This window comes from Branchiostoma lanceolatum, chromosome 12 (genome assembly GCF_035083965.1).
Source record: "Branchiostoma lanceolatum isolate klBraLanc5 chromosome 12, klBraLanc5.hap2, whole genome shotgun sequence".
NCBI lineage: Eukaryota > Metazoa > Chordata > Leptocardii > Amphioxiformes > Branchiostomatidae > Branchiostoma > Branchiostoma lanceolatum.
In genome coordinates, this window is record NC_089733.1 from 15,677,624 (window position 1) to 15,697,233 (window position 19,610).

The window sequence follows — 19,610 nt, forward strand, 5'->3', positions numbered from 1 at the left end:
CCTTTGTGCACCCAAAATTGGAGCTGTGCACCTAATATTTGACTGTGGGTGCACCAGTGCACCTAGATATTTTTGTAGGCTATCGAGAAAAGGTACTATTGTACTTACAGAATATTCTTGAAATTTAAGTGTCAGAAAAAGCAATATAACCTTTGTTGTACCTTGATATATTACTTGTTTGACATTTTTAAGTTAGCTATGGAATTTCAGACTGAAGTTCTTGAGAGAGGCAGTAGTCACTCACTCACTCAGATCCAGAAGCTCCCAAAGGGAGCGTGGCGCCTCGGCAAACCCTTCTCCAGACAGTAGGATTTGTAAATATGTGTTGCTAACATTCTACTTCATTTTATGTTGTGCACCCAAAATGCTTTCTGTGCACCTAAATTTTTTAGTTAGGTGCACCGGTGCACCTATTCCCCAAAAAAGAATTTCGAGCCCTGAATTGAAATGTGCAATCTTGCACCGATACCACCCCAGAGATCGTCATAAAGGCAATGTTTAAAAGAACACAATCTCGGCTATTGGAAAACCATCAGGTATGTGCACAGGTATTTTGTCACCTTGCCAGACTACAGAATCACATCACCATATTGGTTTTTCAATGAGCTGCGGAAATTGCATGATGAAAGTAGCGTAAAGGCAAGAGCATTTATGAAAAGAGGGCTGTAAGGCAATACGCAGGCTGATTACAATATTGTAATATAACAATGCACACAATGCTTTGGTTTCGGGTGCAATCTCTCATGATATATCACCTACTGCATGTATATCGTGTGCCATTATATCACAGCTATTGGAAAATAAGCCCAGATTGAATTGGGTGTGAAAATAAAGCAATAGCCTATCCATCTTGACTGTCCCATGGCGATTTACAAAAGTCTTCAAACCATGCACTTCAAGATTTCCGTAGACCAATATAAGAATCAATTGTGTGGCTGCTTTCTTGGATTTAAAACCAATAATGCTAGATTCAAATGAAAACATGAAAAGAGACTCCGAGGGGAAAGTCAGTACCATAGTTTGAGGGGGGAACAGAGTCAGATGCCAGTTTTCACCCCAGCCCTCTGTTTTCATGATGTCCTCTCGCTAAAATTTTACATGAAAATGTCCAAGAACCATGGAATCATATTGGTGTGGAATAAAAGCATCATACATGTAGATATATCACAAAATAGTATATTGTACAAGACATACACAAACAAATGCATGACTGGGTATGACAGATTGGTACCTATTATTCTACTTTGCCCTGATCTACGCATGTAGTATTACAAAGCTACAAGACTAATTAGCTCTACCACCAGCAACTACCGACACCACCCATAATCAATTGTGCTTACCTTATCAAACTTGCCACTTGCTGTAGACATGAAGTCTCTGTCACGTAATGTCCTTGACCTGTTTTATAAAAAAAAGAGATGTATCAACCTTAAACAATATGATAGATTAAGGCATATATATACTAGTAGACATTAAACAAATATACTGACATTTCTGCAAATCTATTTTCATTCAATATTTCATTATTCTGGTGCAATAGTATTTCAAATACTAAGAGTATATTTTCAAATATGTATTTTGTACTTTGACATTAGTTAATATTGAAATTCAAAACACACAGACCTCTGACTAAATTTTGTCTCACTAGATTATAGAGCCGACTTCCCTCAAGTCAACTGGCATCTTTCACTCTGCAGTGGTTTTATTTGGTGGTTATAGCACATGACAAGGCGTTATGACACCATATATCCCTCAGGGCAGGTCATTAACCCTTAATCAAATTTTTCCTCCTTGCCCTCTGCTATTATTATCCTCTTGCTACCAGAAGCAAGGAAATAAATTGGTGTGGCCAATGCCTTGAGGCCCAGTTCCCTCCATATAAAGTTTTGTCTGACTGACACAGTTGGATCTGGGACACCATTCCTCAGTAACCTACATGGACATGATGTCATTAGCAGACTGTACTAATCAGGTGAGATGTCGAGGAGCTCCAAATAATCAAATTCTGTCCTATCAGTGATCGATGGGAGAAAATTACTGATGAAATTTTTGACCTGTTGTTTCATTACTCTCCAAGCAGAGGTTGGTGGGGAAGATTGTGACCGTTTTATCATATGCCCCGTTTTTCGTCCACTAGACTAGAGTATTGTTTCATGACATTTCTTAACCTTTCACTGCTGCCTTATGCTTTGAATGGTATGACTTTGGTGCACAGAAGCACCTTTAGCAGACAGAAGGTTAATTGTTGCTCTTTTTTTTTATCTCAATTTGATATGCAAGATTATACAAATGTTTACTAAAGGCACTTTAATTGGTCTTCACATGCTGGTTTTCACATATGAATTTAGCAGCTTTGGGTAAAATACACACTATTAGTGGCTATGCAACCATTTCTACCTGACCAGGTGAGCAGAGAAAGTAAAACTCACGTGTTTGAATGGTCCCGCCCTCTTTCAAGTCTTTGTTTCCACTTTCGCAAACTCTCGCGAAGTCTCGCGTGTTTTACCGCGAGAGTTCGCAAACGCAGGCGAGACCGGAAATGAAATCCTGGTATCCGGAAGTGACGAAACTTAAACTCGCGCCATCTTTCGTGAAAGCCAGGGGAACCTCGGGGAAAATCTGGTAAAGGTTTGTGAATCCGCCCGCATCGGGCTTCTAGATAACCATTTCTTTTAACCAAGTGTGCTGTGAATAATTCTAAAGACTATAGAGGATTATCTTACGCTGTTATTCCGACGTTAACGCACGATAAAACTGAGAAATGTAAAAGCACGACAGGGATGTGTGGATGACTTGAAGCATGGGCATGGCTAAATTTGGAATCGATGTGAGGGTGAAAATCCCGCTCTAACGAGTGTGACAACAACATTTTCCACTTGCTTTCGAAAATCACAAGCTACAGGCATAACAACGAGTGGCATAATGCTTATGTTATGAAGTTTTTGTGTGTTTGGAGCATTTTGACGCAGTATGAGAAATGAAAGTATTGGGGAGGGGGGCAGATTATCAGACAAATACATGCGGACCTACTTTCTCCATTCTTCGATATTTTTGTGATATTTAATGATTTTCTTTTACCAATGTTGTTATGAAAAGCTCTTACCTATATCCTGGTGCAATTTAAAAACCATTATTTATGTCAGGAAGGTTTCATGTTATAATTTTCTTCTCTCTGTCGCCCCCCTCCCCATGTCTAGTCACGACATAATCAAACTACCTTTTAAAGTTGTAATGAATTATGATATTATGGTCGTTATTATTTACAGAATGCCCGAATTAACTGAAGTAGACATGGCTGAAGTAGAGACTAAGCCAGCAGAACAGAAGCAAGGTATGTACCTATAGAATAGTATAACTCTTTGTCTCTTACAGTTGCCATGTGCTATTCAATACAAACATGATGACTCATATGAGAAATGTATAAGAAAAAAAGAACTGTGCGCAGCAAAAATGGGGAAAAAAATTGAAAACTCGTAAACTTTACTATAAATTGTGTTGTAAGTGGTGCTTTTTAAATGTTTTATGTTATTTTCCTATCGCTGCCCCCCTCCCCCTATTCTCCAGTATTTATGCACCTGTTGTGCATGTTTATAACTGTTTGCAGTCGTTTGCCTAAATTCTTTTGTTCAGCTGACAGCATTTTAATAGGTGCTATTTGTTTTAGCCATTGTATTGTATAGTTCATAACTGATTTTGAAGTAAATGTTGACTGCACTTGAGAAAGATTTGTTAACATCAGTTTGTCAATGGAGACATGTATTTGAAGTTAATGTTAATTTCAAGTCTTGAGAAATGTATCTTAGAAAGAAAATAGGGCTATTGTTAGAACAGTAGGAATTTACAGAGCAATAACATGTGAAGGTATCATACAAACGCTTACTTTTATCCTAATTTTATTGCGTTTTCTTTTTTTGAATTGATAACATTGTGAATGAGGGGCAAAACAGGTGTATAATTAACTTAAGAAGTTGCCCTCCCATACAATATCAGCAATATAGCTTGAAAATTATGGCATTTTATTTGAAAAAAAAATCTAGTCTTTGTCATCTACATATGATTACTTACTTGTAATGTGGGTCATAGATATTGTTCTAAACTTCTTTGTAAAACACTTTGTTGTCTTGTAGTGAGTAGTGAAGACACAGAGTCAGACAGCGATGACTCCTTACCTGAGCTGGAGGATGCTGGAGATGGACTGCCGACTTCACAACAGGAGCAGGTCAGGGCTTTCACATCACGTTATTTAGTCATTTTAAGATCTATTGGTTGTCTACATTTCATTCTAAAAGCACTGGGACCTATGAGATTGGATCAAACTTGAAGACTACCAGTGCGTGTGCGTTTCTTCGACTTTTGAAGAATTAAGAACAAAGAAAGGTTTTGTTTGATGAATATAGATAGGACATAAGGACTACCCATGTTGTATTTTTAAGTTTTGAAAAGAATGCCAAATACTTATATATTGATTAAGGAAAAGGCCATTGCAAAAGTCAATTTAATACACGACCTTCCCTGTCGGTGAAGTGATGCCCACAGAGCCTGTTTGGCTAATCCGTCTAAACGTGTGCCAAAAACAAACTACTGATTTGGTGCGCCGTTGTGCCAACATCTAGCACATTTGCCACCAAAAATCGTAAAAAGAAATATTTTTTTTTACCTATTTGCAATCATTGATTTTGCTCCCTGGTTGTCTACATTTCATCCCGAATGCACTGGGACTTATTAGATTGGATCAAACTTGAAGGCTACTGGTGCATATGCCCTAGATACAGTGATTTTAGAAACTCGGCCCTTACGCCTCAAAGGCTATGGGGACTACCTTTACCTTTCTTACAATCATTTATTTTGCTCCCTGTGGTTCCACAGATGGCCCAGATGGCGGGTATCCAGGAGGAGCCCGTCAGTAAGGCCAAGCAGAGTCGTCAGGAGAAGAAGGCTCGCAAGGCCATGTCCAAGCTGGGGCTGAAGCAGTTCACTGGGGTCAGCAGAGTCACCATTAGAAAATCCAAAAATATCCTCTTCGTCATAACAAAACCCGACGTCTACAAAAGCCCAGCATCAGATACATACATCGTCTTCGGTGAGGCAAAGGTGAGATCTTGATTTTTCACTGTCCTGCAATGCTTGTAATTCTATACAGGTACCGAAACTACACATACTTATTTGTCCGTACTATTTGCAAATCTGTTATTACTGTAAATACATTTCTTTTGCGGGGACCTTTTCTTTCACGATGAAAAGGAAAATAAGGTATTCGCTGTGTTTTGAGTTCGCTATTGCCACAATCCTCAAGTACAGTGCATGTACATTGCCAACCCTCCGACACAAATGTATTGAATTTTTTGGGAAAGTATTCCATATCGAAAGGTAGGATTATCCAACTACATCAACATGGTACATGTATGTTTAAGGTTTCTTTTCAACTGCAGATGAAAGGCGTATTCTAAATTTTAAGTTAATGTATTCTGCTGTTTCCAGATTGAAGACTTGAGTCAGCAGGCCCAGATGCAGGCTGCTGAGAAGTTCAAGGCCCCCGAGATGTCCACGGTCCCCGAACCAGGCAAGATCACTACCGCAGTCCCCGAGGAGGAGAGCGAAGAGGAAGAGGAGGTGAGCATCTCTGATTGGCTAATCCAAGCTGTCAATCAACATTAGATCAACCAATAGGAGAATAGCTTCACATAGGTCAAATACTTCAATCTCCATGTTTTGTTTTGTACTTCTCCATTTTCCTGAGGTCAGTAGGGCTATGGGAGAAATTTATTAGGTGTGGCAGACAAGTGTTTCACCTGTATTTAACATGGAGATTGTTATGCCCCAAAAATGCATCTGCAAGGGACCCTTGTAATGTACACATGGAGGGGCTTGGGCCTCATGAAAGACTGATAACTTCTGACTTATTTAGTAAAGTGTGTTTACAATAGATAGCTGCTGTCAATGTCATGCCAAGCAGTGTTGTCCAGTCATAGTTCAGGTTTAGATATCGTAGAAAACCACAGGGTCCAGAACACCCGTCTCAATTTATTATTATGCCTTCATTTTATCATCATCTTGTAGTGAGAATGTCACGGATGGACAACACCCTCCTCCTCCAGTCCTCCCTGTCCTCCATTGCTCTTGGCAGATCTTCTGGTGTGCATCCTGCATCCTCACAGCTGCTGTATGTAGGTCTTGTGAGGTCTGCCTACACTTGCATGTCCATGTTTTGGTGCCCACAGGAGGACGTCCCTAACAATCATTACAGCCCAGGTATAACAAATGTTTTTACACGTCTTGTATTATTTCTTCTTCCAGGTTGACGACTCTGGTGTTGAGCCCAAGGACATTGAACTTGTGATGTCCCAGGCTAACATCTCACGTGCAAAGGCCGTCAAGGCCCTGAAAAACAATAACAACGACATTGTCAATGCTATTATGGTAAGTACCAAGGCATCACTATTTATGATTGTGTTGATATTGTTTACGTTAAGTTTATTTTGTACTCTTTATTCGTGACTCCTGCCCCTCCATTTCACATCGACCTTGTTGAAAAGTGGCCACGTGGCGGAACATGTATTTCGGATAAAAATAAAGGCTTTCTGATCACAGTTTGAAACATTGTTGTCAAATCTCTTGAATGCTAAGTCAAGTGAAGGATTTGCATACCATCTCAATCAATCTATTATACTACAGTCAAACAATAAATGAATAAAATATTATCTCTGTACCACCTCTACATAAGGATCACCTGGCCAATGTGACCACTTTGTTGGTCCCTTGGCAATCATAAGAATCCTGTCTATAGTGACCACCTGTCCACATAGACCAGATTCTATTGTCTTCAGGGTCTTCTATAGTCCAGTGTTTTGTAATTTCGTGCAAGATCTTAATTTTTACTGTGGCTTCTTTTGTGTGGGCAATGCAGTATTAGTATAACCATTTGTTTATTTATATGTTGTATACAAGTCAACAAAGACATGTGTTTCAAGGAAAATTCTGACAGTTTTCAGGCAATCCTTGCCATAATCATTCTTAATATTCATGTGTTTCACAATTTTTGACTGTTTTTCTCTTTGATTTGCAGGAGTTGACGATGTAACAGCACAGAGTGTCACCAGTCTCCCCTGCTTGTCCATACTAAACCCCAGTCTGTACAGCTACAATAATCAACATCAACAAGACGGAAGAGATTTTAGATGTTCTAATCAATCCAAATGAAAATTAAAGCCTTCCTATGTACACTATTTCTTATTTTTTCTGTTTGAATCTGCTTTCAAAAGACTTGAATGGTTTTGATATGGTTGAATCATGATCCTGTACCCTTACAATGTACGTTGATTCTGTTGTCCTCAAATAAAGTAAATAATACCCTGAAACCTGTCGGTCTCTGTAGTGTTTGGGTCCATACTTTAAGAGATATAGAAACCTTGTACAACATTTTCTTATTGTGTTCAACAATGTCCTAAGAGCTATCTACCACTCAGAAATGACAGCCATGGCATATGGTCATGTCCAGAACATAAGTTATCAAAACTGAGAGTTCCGCTGCAGTGCTGTAGAAAGTTGCTAGGTGCCCATTATCAAACTTGGCCTCTGTTTTCCCGACACCTACCCACTTGCCAAATATCATATGGACCCATCTACAACTACTTAATAAGTTATGCTGTCTACAAACATACATACAGACACTCAAATGGCTAAAGAAATATAAACTTCTTGGTGAAGGTACATGTAATTAACACGTTTACACTAAATGTACACTGTTCTGTTACTGAACATCACACCATTGAAAAATACTTCTTCAGACTCTAGGTTTCTGCCGCAGACTAATATAATTAGGACTACTACCAATGATGTCACAGTGAACATGGCAACCAGTTTGGAACCCAGCATAGCGAGTGGAGAGAAAACATACTTTTGAAAAGCCGTAAAACAAATATTGTATCTTGCAATTTGGGAAGTACCCTTTTTTGCGTATCGGCGCCTTCGCGCCGGAACGCAATGTCCTGGCTTTTACCTTGCAGGCAGGCAGGAAGCAAGGAAGCTTGGTTCAACACTGTGTCGCACACAATAAGACCTTATATGGCAATACGTTCCCAAATCCTTGTATAGCCGTTGCCTTATATGGCAAGGGAGCACGAAAAGGCAAGCAGGCTACATTTGCATGACACACAGGAGGGCGACCGCATGTAACTGCTACAACTGTTCGGAAATATCATTGCATTGTGGTTTCGGACTTTGATATCCTGAAAAATGACCATATTACATCTATTCCACAAGATTGCAGAAGAAAAAAAATGGTTTCGTCAAGAAAACGACCAAAAATCGGCATAAATGATACCATATAGTGAGGTTATAGCATTACGTACAGAGTGACGGGTTTCGTACCGCAGCTTGGCCCATCTGGCAACGCGAAGCACTTCGGACCCAGAAGATCCGGGTTCGTGTCCGTGCATGGATTTTTTTTTTCTTTTTAGATATTGAATATCAAAAATATATATTGATAGTATATTAATCTATCAATATCATATTTATGAATATCATTTTTTCATTAATAAATAAAGAAATATTTTATATTTGTTATTTTTAAATATTCATTTAATATATACAAGGCCTTTGTCTTATGAACAGGACTTCATAGATTCCAAACCCGGCATTCGAATTTTTCTGTTCATTGTAATGGAAAATATCGTGCAGCGGCTCCTATGCGCGGTAAGATGATTCTTGCAAAACACTCGCCACTAAACTTCTATCCCCGATGTAAACAGAGGCTCTTGATGTTGTTTGCAAAACAGCGATCCTTTGTTACAGTAGCAAATGCTCCATTGTTCAGTATCGACTTCATTCAGACAACACGGACGTGGAAAGTGGCGCCGCTCGGCACAAAACTATGGGAATTTTCATGAATTTTAGCAAAATTACCCAGGAAAATAAGGAAGAAATGTTGTAAATGCGGAAACCAGAATAATACGGATGAGGTAGCTGTTGATTTGTTTGACATTTGGTAGTCATTTTAGATAGAACCTTAGCTGTTATGAACTTCTATTTCACTTAATTACCATAGTGCTGATGATTCAATGGTGCTTTTTCAAATTTTATGTTTTATTGCGTGCCATGTACATAATTACTTTGATAGCTTTTATAATGAGCCTATTGTACATTTTACAAATAAGTACAAGTTGTAGGCCAAGACCAGCTTTTTCAAAAGCACTTAAGTTAAGTGACGTAACTTCAAAATTGCTTTCCCCAATCTGCCTTTCTCTATTAAAACAGTACTCATTTCCCAAAATGACAATTTTTCTTATAGACTGAACAGCCCTTGAGTGACTTCCTCTGGCAGATTTTACTTCAAGTAAAGGGAAAAGACAATTCACACTCATAAACGTAGCCGAAACGCCAGCTTTTTTTAAAAGCTCTTGTTTTCTTTGGGGGCCTAATCAAGGTAACAAACACATTGAAACACCACACCCTATAATATACCATTTATTCAACTGAAGAAAAAAAATGTCTTGAATGGTCTTATAATGGTGACATTTTGTTATTTTTAAAGCAGACATGACTGAAATGATGTTCGAATACTGGAAGCGAAACTATATAGTTGCTTCAACTCGTTGAATAAGAATTATGTATGATGATTATGTATGTAAAGGGGTTTTTTCTGCACTACCCGCCTTATCTGCTAGAGGGCGCTTCTGTCTCAGTCACAAATCAACCTGTTGCAAATGGCCACACAGGAAGTACAAGATATACGATGTTCATTTTGATAAATCAAACGTGTCACTGTCTCGGCCAATCCGATGTTACCCAGCTGCTTAGGGTTACAAAAATCATCACACACCTTTAAGCACACACAAAGCTTTTTTACAAACGTTGAAAGGAGAAATACGTCACCAAGTGTTAGCCCCGTGCGGTCCCCTTGGTTTTGTTTCCCCGACGGTTGACCCGGTAACGGACAAGTGCCAACAAAAGCACTCGCTATCGGGTGTGGGGAGATCTTTCACGCCGCGGGATCGGATCGCTCCCTCCCCCTGCTACTGGTGTTTAGAGCGCAAACAAATTGCCTTGTTTTGGGGAGTGTTTTTGACTGTAGATATCCCACAATTTGTAACTCTTAACCGTGAAACAAGATCAGCAGTCATCCCCTTTCCCAAGACAGCGTTAAGGTGGGATTTATCCTCAAATTCTGCCATCATTGACAATCTAGCACAGAGAAGATGGTTCTGCTGTAATATTGCAAGGTATGTGTGTCAAAAACATTTTATGAGTTCGTTTGCTAGCTTGACAGTGAAATATTTAGTGAACAGCTTATTTTCTTGGCTAGTCTAGTACGTAGACAATTTTTGTATCGCCCGAGGGTCTATAAATGCCTTGCTTGTAATCAATATCCTAGCGCTGCCATATTATTACATGGGATGGCGAATACATGTCTGACAACCAGCTGTCAAGTAAGGATAATAATGGTTTGCTGTTTATGAGGGAGGGGGGCATGGCAACACTTGTTGCTACCGTGAGTCACAACATTGAATAATGTGAACGACTTTTGTAGCTAACCCTCACAATGCGTTAAGAGCCATAAGAGCCACTTCAAAAAATGCATTACGGAGCCCGGGTCGCATGCATAAGGCGTGTTAGGTTAGTGTCAAAGTCAGGCCACGGTATTGGGTGTTCCAGTGCAGCTGTTGTGAACGTTTGTCAGTCAGTCACAGTGGCCGTGTGTTACTTTAATCCCCTACCAGCTATTTATAGATACTACAAAGCCTCGATCTTCAATTGATAAAATGTATGGCCTATTTGTACAGTTTGTACAGGACATATGTCAACTATAGATCATGTATAGACACTGAGGTACAATACAACGCGTTGTGTAAGAGTGTACTTGTAACTTATAACAGAATATTGTGAGGATCTTGACCCTGTTTTTAGAACATGGCTTTCTTTCAACACGTCCCAAATTCTTTATACAATGAATTGATGATATTTTTTTTTTCGGCAATTGTGATTTGAACTCACATTCAGTGCTGCAACGGTTGGGAATATCTATTCGTCTATTCAAGGAAGTCATAACCTCATTGGTCTATTCAATGACAATGCCCAGTTAATACTTAAGCTCTATAGGATTTGCAAATCCGCTGCATTAATATTTATTTCAACACACCTGACACGAAAAAACGTTAACCCTTGAAGCTACACAGTTTGCAAACAAAACAACCCACTTGAAAAATACGTCAGTTAACTACTCAAAGTTTTGGACACAAGCAAGTGGGTACAACCAACTTATAACAAGAGTTTGACAAACTGAGCAATGAAAAATTCTCAAAGCTCCTAGCAGAAATGTTTACAATACTGGCTCAACAAGGCAATGTGGACCTTTGTTCAGACGGGTACATATCACACAGTCCGACAATAGGGGGCAGTGACCCGTGCGAGTCATGTACATAGTAACCATGGGGAGATATTTACCGACCGCACGTATACCCATTCCTGATTTTCTGAAGGGCACGACAAGGTGTGACAGTTGAGCTAGGCACTTTTGTCATTGCAAAGGAATGATTTTGCGAATAGATTAGAAGGAAAGTTATCTCGATACAATTTAGCTTCAATGAACAGTAGAGCTAATCTTCAACTGGTGGTGACAGAGAAGACAGGCTAGGTACAGAATTTACAGGTTTATTGTACGAGGAAATTTCCTTAACTCGACAATGAACAATGAAAAGAACACGTCCAGTGGCGTGCATGTCGACACTGCTAGCTAGCCGGGATTCGAACTCACGACTCTTTGGTGCAAAGCATGACAGGTTCACTAACCAGTGACTGGACTATGTACACTACTAATAACTTTTGATAAATTTTGCAATGTATATTTCATTTCGCAACATGTTCTCTATTAGGTTACACCTAAAGTCTTTTATGTTGCATTCGAATGTTTAAACTCACTGTAAACGGATTTCTTCAGTAAACGTGAAGAAATCTACATATGCAGCGCGCTTTCAACGCGGTTAATGTGTAAAAAGCTTGGCTCCCGCAAAGCTTAAGGTAATACAATTACATTTTTGCCTCCCGCGTTGGTAGCCAAGTACATGATCCACCGAATAATAGAATCTAAGTAACCACGTAATAAGGGAGTAATAAGCTTTACACTTTGGAATGTATGCAAAATAGTCGGTAAACCGTCCACATGAAAAATGTAATGTTTTATCTCCATGAAAAAGTGGAGATATTATTGTGTGTATGTGTGTGTGTGTGTGTGTGTGTGTGTGTGTGTGTGTGTGTGTGTGTGTGTCTGTGTCTGTGTCTGTGTCTGTGTGTCTGTCTGTGCGTTTGTGTTTCCGGATTTTCGTAGTCAGCATAACTCGAGAACTTCTGGATGGATTATGATGATATTTGGTATGTGGGTAGGTGTTGACAAGACAGAGGTTAAGTTTGATTTTGGGCCCCCTAGTATGTGACCTTGGTACAGAAGCAGAACTTCTGTCTGCTTCCGTTTTAATAGTCATAGACTTTCTGTATAATGTTCCATTTTGTTTCACTCAACAGTCGACTAGTCACGGGCTGAGAAATGATGCTTGCAGAGGCGACCCCTGGCGGTTCGCACTTGAACCTGCAGAAGAGGCGCGAGGTGCTGCAGGAGAACGCACGCTTTGCCCAGCAGATCCGAGCGTTGGAACTCACCTACGGCAAGATCGCTGCACAGCAGAAGAGTCTCATCAGTGCCTTAGAAAATGGCATGAGTAGTTTCAAGACGACTCCTCTAAACACACAGACAGTCGAGAATCTCCAAGACGTGAGGAAATCTTACGACGTCTTGCTGACAAGAGACATAGGCGCCGTCCAACAAAGAAAGTCGCACCATACGGAAGTCTTAGAGACTCTCTTGAACGCAGTAGAAGATCTCAAGGTGTTGAGAGATTCGACAAAGGCGGATTTAGTTGAACCCATATTTTACACAGAAATGACCAACGCCGAAAGGGAACGCACAGCAGATCTCTTAGCAAAATGGAAAACACTCTTAAAGGACGAACATGACTTGTCTGTCTTACACCAAAAATACCCTAAGACTCCGTTCCGAGGAATAACCAGTGAACGGCCGTGGTACAGTTTGGATCCGAGAGATGCTGCGAGATTTGGCGGGATTTTGTCTCTCATCCCAGTCACTTTGGACATCGCCAAACAGACACACAGAGTGGTTCAGACGGTGGCGTCCGGAGAAAAATCCATGCTGCAAAAAGATAGCCTCAAACTGCCAAGCGTTCTATCAGATTTGGTAAAGCTACATCCTAACTCGTCTGAGGCAGAGCTCGAGCCTACACGGGGGAACACGCAGCGCCGGAAGTGGGAAAAACCAAACGTCTTCGGAGAGGACCGACCGGAAGTGACGTACAGGAGAGCGGCGTCCGCAGTTTCGGACGTGCAAGACAACGACGTTGCGGCACCAAAAAGAAAACAGTGGTCAAAAGATCCTTTATCTCTGTCTACTCCTGCTTTTCTATCCAATCCGGGACATGGGGTCCAAAATCCTCACAATCCGGGACACGGGGGCCCAAAATTGAACCCTGGAGTACACCAACACAATGGCAAAGGGAACCCAGGGACTCCGCTTTCAAGTATGCCAAGAGTGCAGAGAGAAGGCATGCAGGGGATGTCCGCGGAAGATATCCGTGTTATCGTTAAAGGTACGTACTAATCATAGTCAGCCATATGTGTGTTTTGTTATATAGAGGTGTGCTGTGTAGACGTGCAAACGAAGCTAGAGAGCGGCATTTAGAGTTGTGACAGTCAAACCTGACCGACCGACCACTTGGCGCAGACAACCACCTCCAGTCACAAGCCACCTTGAAACAGTCCCGGCCGCTCTACACAGTTGAGATCCGCTGTTAAGCAACCAACTGTCTTACCCAACCAGCAACCACTTTTTTTCGGTCTCTAAGGGGCATTCACACTCCTCTCAACAACCAAAATTGATTGACAGTGGCACACAGCTCAGCAGCAGCCATTTTAATTGACCATTTCTGCATACGCTAGCCTATCTGGTAACACGGGCTGGCTGTATACCGATTCAGCCCCACATCAGACAATAATCGCCCAAATACTTGTATGTAATGTTACGCTGGAATGTTGTAAGACATTCTAAAACTGTAACTTTTTTCTTTTGTTGTCTTTCAGACATGATTGCTCCCCTCAGCGTCCAAATCAAGGCCAACTCGGAGAAGCTGCAGGACGTAGAAGGCCAGGTTCGGCAATGTTCGGCCCGACTGACGAAGTTGTCCGAACATCAGGCCGGCCTCGCTCTGAAAGTGTTCGAGGCGATCCGGAAGGACCTGGAGGAGCATCTCAACACCAACATCCGAGACATCATCAAGACAGAAATGGCTGCATTGACACCAAGGAGTACTGAAGAGATTCGGTAAGAAACTAACAAAGAAACATAGGTTTTATTTGCGGTAATGCTTAAAGGAAAGAAAGAATGTATAATTGAAAAGTACAAGAGGGAGGGGGATTCAGGAAATAAGGAGGAAGGTCTTAAGGTATGGTGGAACGGAGGAAGAATGGAAGGAATGAAGGAAGTAAGGAAGGAAGGAAGGAAGGAAGGATGGAAGGAAGGAAGGAAGGAAGGAAGGAAGGAAGGAAGGAAGGAAGGAAGGAAGGAAGGAAGGAAGGAAGGAAGGAAGGAAGGAAGGAAGGGAGGAAGGATGAAAGGAAGGAAGGAAGGTAGGAAGAAAGGAAGGACGGACGGAAGGAAGGAAGGAAAGAAGGAAAGAAGGAAGGAAGGAATGGTAGAAGTTGTGGAGCGGAGGAAGAATGGAAGGAATGAAGGAAGCAAGGAAGGAAGGAAGGAAGGAAGGAAGGAAGGGAGGAAGGAAGGAAGGATGAAAGGAAGGAAGGAAGGAAGGAAGAAAGGAATGGTAGAAGCTGTGGAACGGAGGAAGAATGGAAGGAATGAAGGAAGCAAGGAAGGAAGGAAGGATGAAAGGAAGGAAGGAAGGAAGGAAGGATGAAAGGAAGGAAGGAAGGAAGAAAGAAAGGACGGAAGGAAGGAAGGAAAGAAGGAAGGAAGGAAGAAAGGAAGGAAGGAAGGAAGGATGAAAGGAAGGAAGTGAAAGACACCAGGGTACTACGTAGAATCTGGGGTGTAAGCGAGGAAGAAAAGGAGTGAGTGAAACAAATAGATCAAAGAAATAAGAGATGGGTTATAACAGTGATACCTTGATGCCATTACTGACCGTATATAGAGAACTGTTACGAATTGTTTGTCCCAGGAAACAGCTGGAGGAGTCGATGAAACAGAAGCTGGACAGTTTCTACCGTGTGGAGGTCCAGAGACTGGCCAGCCAGCTGCACCAGGACACGCTCCGGACACAGAAGGAGGTGGAGGGGCTCAAACAGTCACAGAGGGACACGGACCTCAGAGTTACAGGTGAGTTTCTGACATTCTCCAGCGACTTAAAAAACATTCTCATCCCCGCTTCTCATCTACAACCATCTCTGCACTACAGCCTCCAAAATTCACATTTTTTTGGCAACGCCTCAGTAGCGGAGCCTTCCATTGTAGTATAACCAGGATGCTAGCGATGTATTCCCTATTTTGGTGGTGCTAGAAAAATGTTATCATAGATTGGTTTAGAATGCATGTTTTCGCTGCTTTGGGATATTTGTTGTAACAGACATTTACAGCGACAGATAGAACGAGAGCGTGTGGATAAGGGGGTGAAGTCTGCCATCTGTGATGACCTTATTGTTTTCTTCCTCCTACAGAAGAGAAGTATGGGCCGTTACAGCGGCAGTTGGACGAGCTGCGGGATCAGAACACTGCGGAGCTGCGCCGCCTGGAGGCGCTCGTGGTCGAGGAGCGGAATCGTCTGGAGCAGAGACTCAAGAGGGAGGAGGAGAAAATAGAACACAGGTAAAGTCTTAAAGATGTAAGACGTTAAGACTAAAGGTTAAATGACAATATGGTGTCTGCTTTAAGACTCTCGTAATCTTTAAGAAGGAGGAGGAGAAAATAGAACACAGGTAAAGTCTTAAAGATGTAAGACGTTAAGGTTAAGTATATATAAGGTTAAATGACAATATGGTGTCTGCTTTAAGACTCTCGTAATCTTTAAGAAGGAGGAGGAGAAAATAGAACACAGGTAAAGTCTTAAAGATGTAAGACGTTAAGGTTAAAGGTTAAATGACAATATGGTGTCTGCTTTAAGACTCTCGTGATCTTTAAGAAGGAGGAGGAGAAAATAGAACACAGTTAAAGTGTTAAAGATGTAAGACGTTAAGGTTAAGTATATGTAAGGTTAAATGACAATATGGTGTCTGCTTTAAGACTCTCGTAATCTTTAAGAAGGAGGAGGAGAAAATAGAACACAGGTAAAGTCTTAAAGATGCAAGACGTCAAGGAGAAGTAAGTTTCCTTCTGACTCAAAGGACAATGCCTCTCTTATCTCAAGAAGAAGGAGGAGAAAGTAGAAATAAGACGTAAGAAATGTAAAACGTTAAGTTGCAATGCGTTTCAAGGTGTGATGTTCAACTAAAATATAATGTCGAAATTCTTTTACTCCAGACTTAGTCCTGTTGTTATGTTGGCGCAATAGAGCTGTACTAACCTAGAAACCCAGTATTCGCAAGCAAATGCAAACTATCTACCCCTGATGATCATGATCATGAAGATTTTTGCTCAGGCATTGGGTTTCTAGGTTACTACAGCTCTATTTCAAAGTATTGTCTCCAATAATATTAACGATCATGATTATGATATGAATAATCATTGTAACGCTAACTAGTTAAAGTATATAATGACAGTTGCATCAAGTCACGGACATTCTTTGAAAACTTCCAGGTTTGAGGCTGGATTTCACGAGGAAAGTCATCAAGACCGGAGCGCCCAGTCAGAACTTTCTAAGTACGTGCAACAAGAACTTGGTCGTCTGCAGTTGAAGGTGCGCCACCTAGAGGACGCCGTGGTACAGCAGCGGGCCGACACGGGTCCCCAAGGTAAGTCCATATTGGTTTTGCGTTAAAAAAAAACAGCTGTGCTTCCGTAAGCGGTATTGTTGCTCTTCCAACAGAATGTTTCGGGGAGTGATGGTAATGGACCGTTCCAGTCGAACATCATATCGAACATATAGAACCCCTGTTCTATTTGGAACACCTGAAATCAAACAGGGGCGGGGCTTATGGTGTTCGACTGGAACGGTCCATTGCCAACAAGTCAGATGCTACTTCTTCTTCTTCTTCTTGAAACATGATGTTTTTTATTCAAATAGCTAGTGGTGCAATGCGGCGTCGCCACTGCTCAGATACAAGATACACTGTGTAACTGTATTGGAAATTGAAGTGTTGTCATTGGATAAAAAACAATGTGCAAAGGTTCATGAGAAAAGAGATTTAACAGTTAACGTTATAGTGATTCCGCGGCTTTGTGGCCATTTGCTAATTTTGCCTATGGAGAATTTTTGGAAATTTTCAAAAGATTTTCAGTTTCAGGCAACAAATTAGAGCCAGTTGACCGGTTTGCGCCACTTTGCGAATATATTTCGCAATTTGGCGCAGTCCCGTGAGATACCCGCTTAAGTCTAACAGAATCCTGATGTTATACAATGCTAAACTTTCTTCCAACATTAAGGTATTCACGGATCGAATTTTGTCTGTAACTTTCGCGAGTTTACGTTCGGCAGTGATTGGTCATTACTCATTACTGATCCTGAAGAAGGCGACAGTGGACGTCGAAAATTCGATCTGTGTATATATACCTTAGTGTTGGAAGAAAGTTTAGCATTGTATTATGATTACTACCAAGAACACAGATGAGCTTTCATTACAATCTTGATGCTTGCGTTGCAGGCACGCTCATTTTGCCTATTGAGAATTTTTTGAAATTTTCAAAAGATTTTCAGTTTCAGGCAACAAATTAGAGCCAGTTGGCCGGTTTGCGCCACTTTGCGAATGTCTTTCGCAATTTGGCGCAGTCCCGTGAGTAAAGACTTGTGCGTATATTCAAGCCCGCATGAGTTACGTATTAAAATGTTTTTGGTTGAGATTAAGTTTACAGCCGAAGAAGTGATTTATTAGCTTCGATCACTAGGCCGCACAACGGTGGGTCAAAGTAGAAAACATATTTTCCCCGCAAACCTTACTTAAAACAAAACAAAAATGTTAATGCGCAACTCACGCGCACTTGAACATCGGCACAAGTGCGCCAGCAGGGCTCTAGTCTAACAGCCTCCTGATGCTTGTGTTGAAGGCACGCTCCGCGGGGACCAGCTCCTGTGGATCGCCCGCCAGGTGGGGAACAAGTACTGGAACCTCGGGATCAAACTGGGCCTGAGTCTGGGCGCGCTGGGCGAGATCAAACACGCCAACCCGGTAAGGACAGAGGCACAGCCATATCTTAGCCTCCATAGCTGGCTGCAAAAAGTGTATTGTTTAGGTAGGTAGGTAGGTAGTCGACGTGGCAGTCGTCGGGGTTATACCGCCCCTTGCGGGGTGACATACCCTTTCGTTGGCTGATACAAGACGGGGATGCGCCAGGTCTCCCATCCGGGTGAATGGTGTAAATCACCGTATGGCTGATACGAGATGGAGGTTCGCCAGGCCAGTGTATTATTTAGCCCCCCCCCCCCCAAAAAAGGCCGGTTAGAGCCTGCTATGGAGGCTAGGCCATATCTGTCGTATAGGTAGGAAATAAAAAGTCGTGGTAAGATAAGTACGACCACGTATGTTATCATTTATTGAGCCTCTATGTTGTTGTCTTACAGCTGTCGCAATTTTGTTGGTAATAGCATGGTCACAGTCGTCTAAGGCGATTTTGATGTTATAGAATTTTCAAGCAGAATTTGACAGAACCAATCGCATTTTCTTTAACAAGACAGCTGGATTTTGCACGACAAACACACGACTATCCAAAGAATGCCTTTAGTCGGACGACGATTGTATGGCGAAAGTGACCAGGTCCTTGAGTAGGAATTGTCTCTAAGGCCTTCTTCATAACGGATGGCCCATTGACATCAAAGAGCACGTGACCTTACGAACACATGACAAGTGTAGTGAATCGAACATGCCAAAAAGCCTCACTTCAAATTCTTTAAGACTCCGGACTCTCCAAATAGTGGATACGAAGACACTGTTTCTGCTACATTCTACAATATGTTTTTTTTCCTCACGCAGGGCGATGTGGATCAGATGGCCTTCGCGACGTTGTTAGACTGGCAGCGGCAGTTCGGAGACCGCGCCACGGTGGACAGGATTGTGGACGCGCTGCACCAACTGCACCTCACTAAGCTAGCGGAGTCCGTCAGGGACAGCCTGCCGCCATGATGGAGGGAATCTGTTAGCCTCACTCGCAGGCATAGCACCGGCCACACCACTGCACCATGACCAACTGCACCTCACCAAGCTAGCGGAGTCCGTCAGGGACAGCCTGCCGCCATGATAAAGACAATCTGTTAACCTTGCTCGCAGGCTCTGCACCGTCCACACCATTGCAGCACACACTTTTTATCCCAGCACTGCCAAGCTTAAGTTAACTCATTTTGGATAAGGCTAATAAAAGCACGTGGACTTTGCTTTGCATGTGAACAGTACTGAATAAAGTATGAAATTTTACTACATTGCTATAGTTTTTTTAGTCATTTCAAAAACGTACG

The 19,610-nt window shown here is 41.7% G+C and overlaps 3 protein-coding genes across 4 annotated transcripts in view; 2 read left to right on the top strand and 1 right to left on the bottom strand.

Annotated features, from left to right (window-relative positions):
- Positions 1-1,404, bottom strand: part of LOC136446610 (uncharacterized) — a 102,630-nt gene extending 101,226 nt beyond the window's left edge. The window contains exon 1 of the mRNA XM_066445075.1: positions 1,341-1,404. The gene's annotated coding sequence lies outside the window, so the exon portion shown is untranslated. The remainder of the gene's footprint in view (positions 1-1,340) is intronic.
- A 1,103-nt stretch (positions 1,405-2,507) lies between these two features.
- LOC136446013 (nascent polypeptide-associated complex subunit alpha-like) lies at positions 2,508-7,184 on the top strand. Of its 2 annotated transcripts, none has more exons than XM_066444280.1 (7): positions 2,508-2,622; positions 3,267-3,331; positions 4,128-4,219; positions 4,867-5,091; positions 5,479-5,610; positions 6,295-6,417; positions 7,064-7,184. In XM_066444280.1, the coding sequence occupies exons 2-7, from the start codon at positions 3,268-3,270 to the stop codon at positions 7,076-7,078; spliced, it is 651 nt and encodes a 216-aa protein (XP_066300377.1). In that variant the 5' UTR covers positions 2,508-2,622; position 3,267; the 3' UTR covers positions 7,079-7,184. The 2 variants fall into 2 exon arrangements, with proteins under 2 accessions (XP_066300377.1, XP_066300378.1); XM_066444281.1 differs by having other exon boundaries at positions 2,514-2,628.
- Positions 7,185-9,766: 2,582 nt separating this feature from the next.
- On the top strand, positions 9,767-19,569 carry LOC136446101 (uncharacterized). Its single transcript, XM_066444380.1, has 8 exons — positions 9,767-10,217; positions 12,514-13,649; positions 14,140-14,380; positions 15,234-15,391; positions 15,730-15,877; positions 16,805-16,959; positions 18,209-18,330; positions 19,132-19,569. Exons 2-8 carry the CDS (start codon positions 12,536-12,538, stop codon positions 19,279-19,281), a joined length of 2,088 nt encoding a protein of 695 aa, XP_066300477.1. The 5' UTR covers positions 9,767-10,217; positions 12,514-12,535; the 3' UTR covers positions 19,282-19,569.
- The last annotated feature ends 41 nt before the right edge of the window (positions 19,570-19,610 follow it).

What these genes read in the sequence shown, in the direction of transcription:
- LOC136446013 (XM_066444280.1), top strand. Translation starts at nt 3,268, where the DNA reads ATGCCCGAATTAACTGAAGTAGACATGGCTGAAGTAGAGACTAAGCCA. An exon ending in CGACTTCACAACAGGAGCAG is followed by an intron (nt 4,220 to 4,866) that starts GTCAGGGCTTTC and finishes GTGGTTCCACAG; the next exon opens with ATGGCCCAGATGGCGGGTAT. An exon ending in TCGTCTTCGGTGAGGCAAAG is followed by an intron (nt 5,092 to 5,478) that starts GTGAGATCTTGA and finishes TGCTGTTTCCAG; the next exon opens with ATTGAAGACTTGAGTCAGCA.
- LOC136446101 (XM_066444380.1), top strand. Translation starts at nt 12,536, where the DNA reads ATGATGCTTGCAGAGGCGACCCCTGGCGGTTCGCACTTGAACCTGCAG. An exon ending in AGGAGTACTGAAGAGATTCG is followed by an intron (nt 14,381 to 15,233) that starts GTAAGAAACTAA and finishes TGTTTGTCCCAG; the next exon opens with GAAACAGCTGGAGGAGTCGA. An exon ending in GGCCGACACGGGTCCCCAAG is followed by an intron (nt 16,960 to 18,208) that starts GTAAGTCCATAT and finishes CTTGTGTTGAAG; the next exon opens with GCACGCTCCGCGGGGACCAG.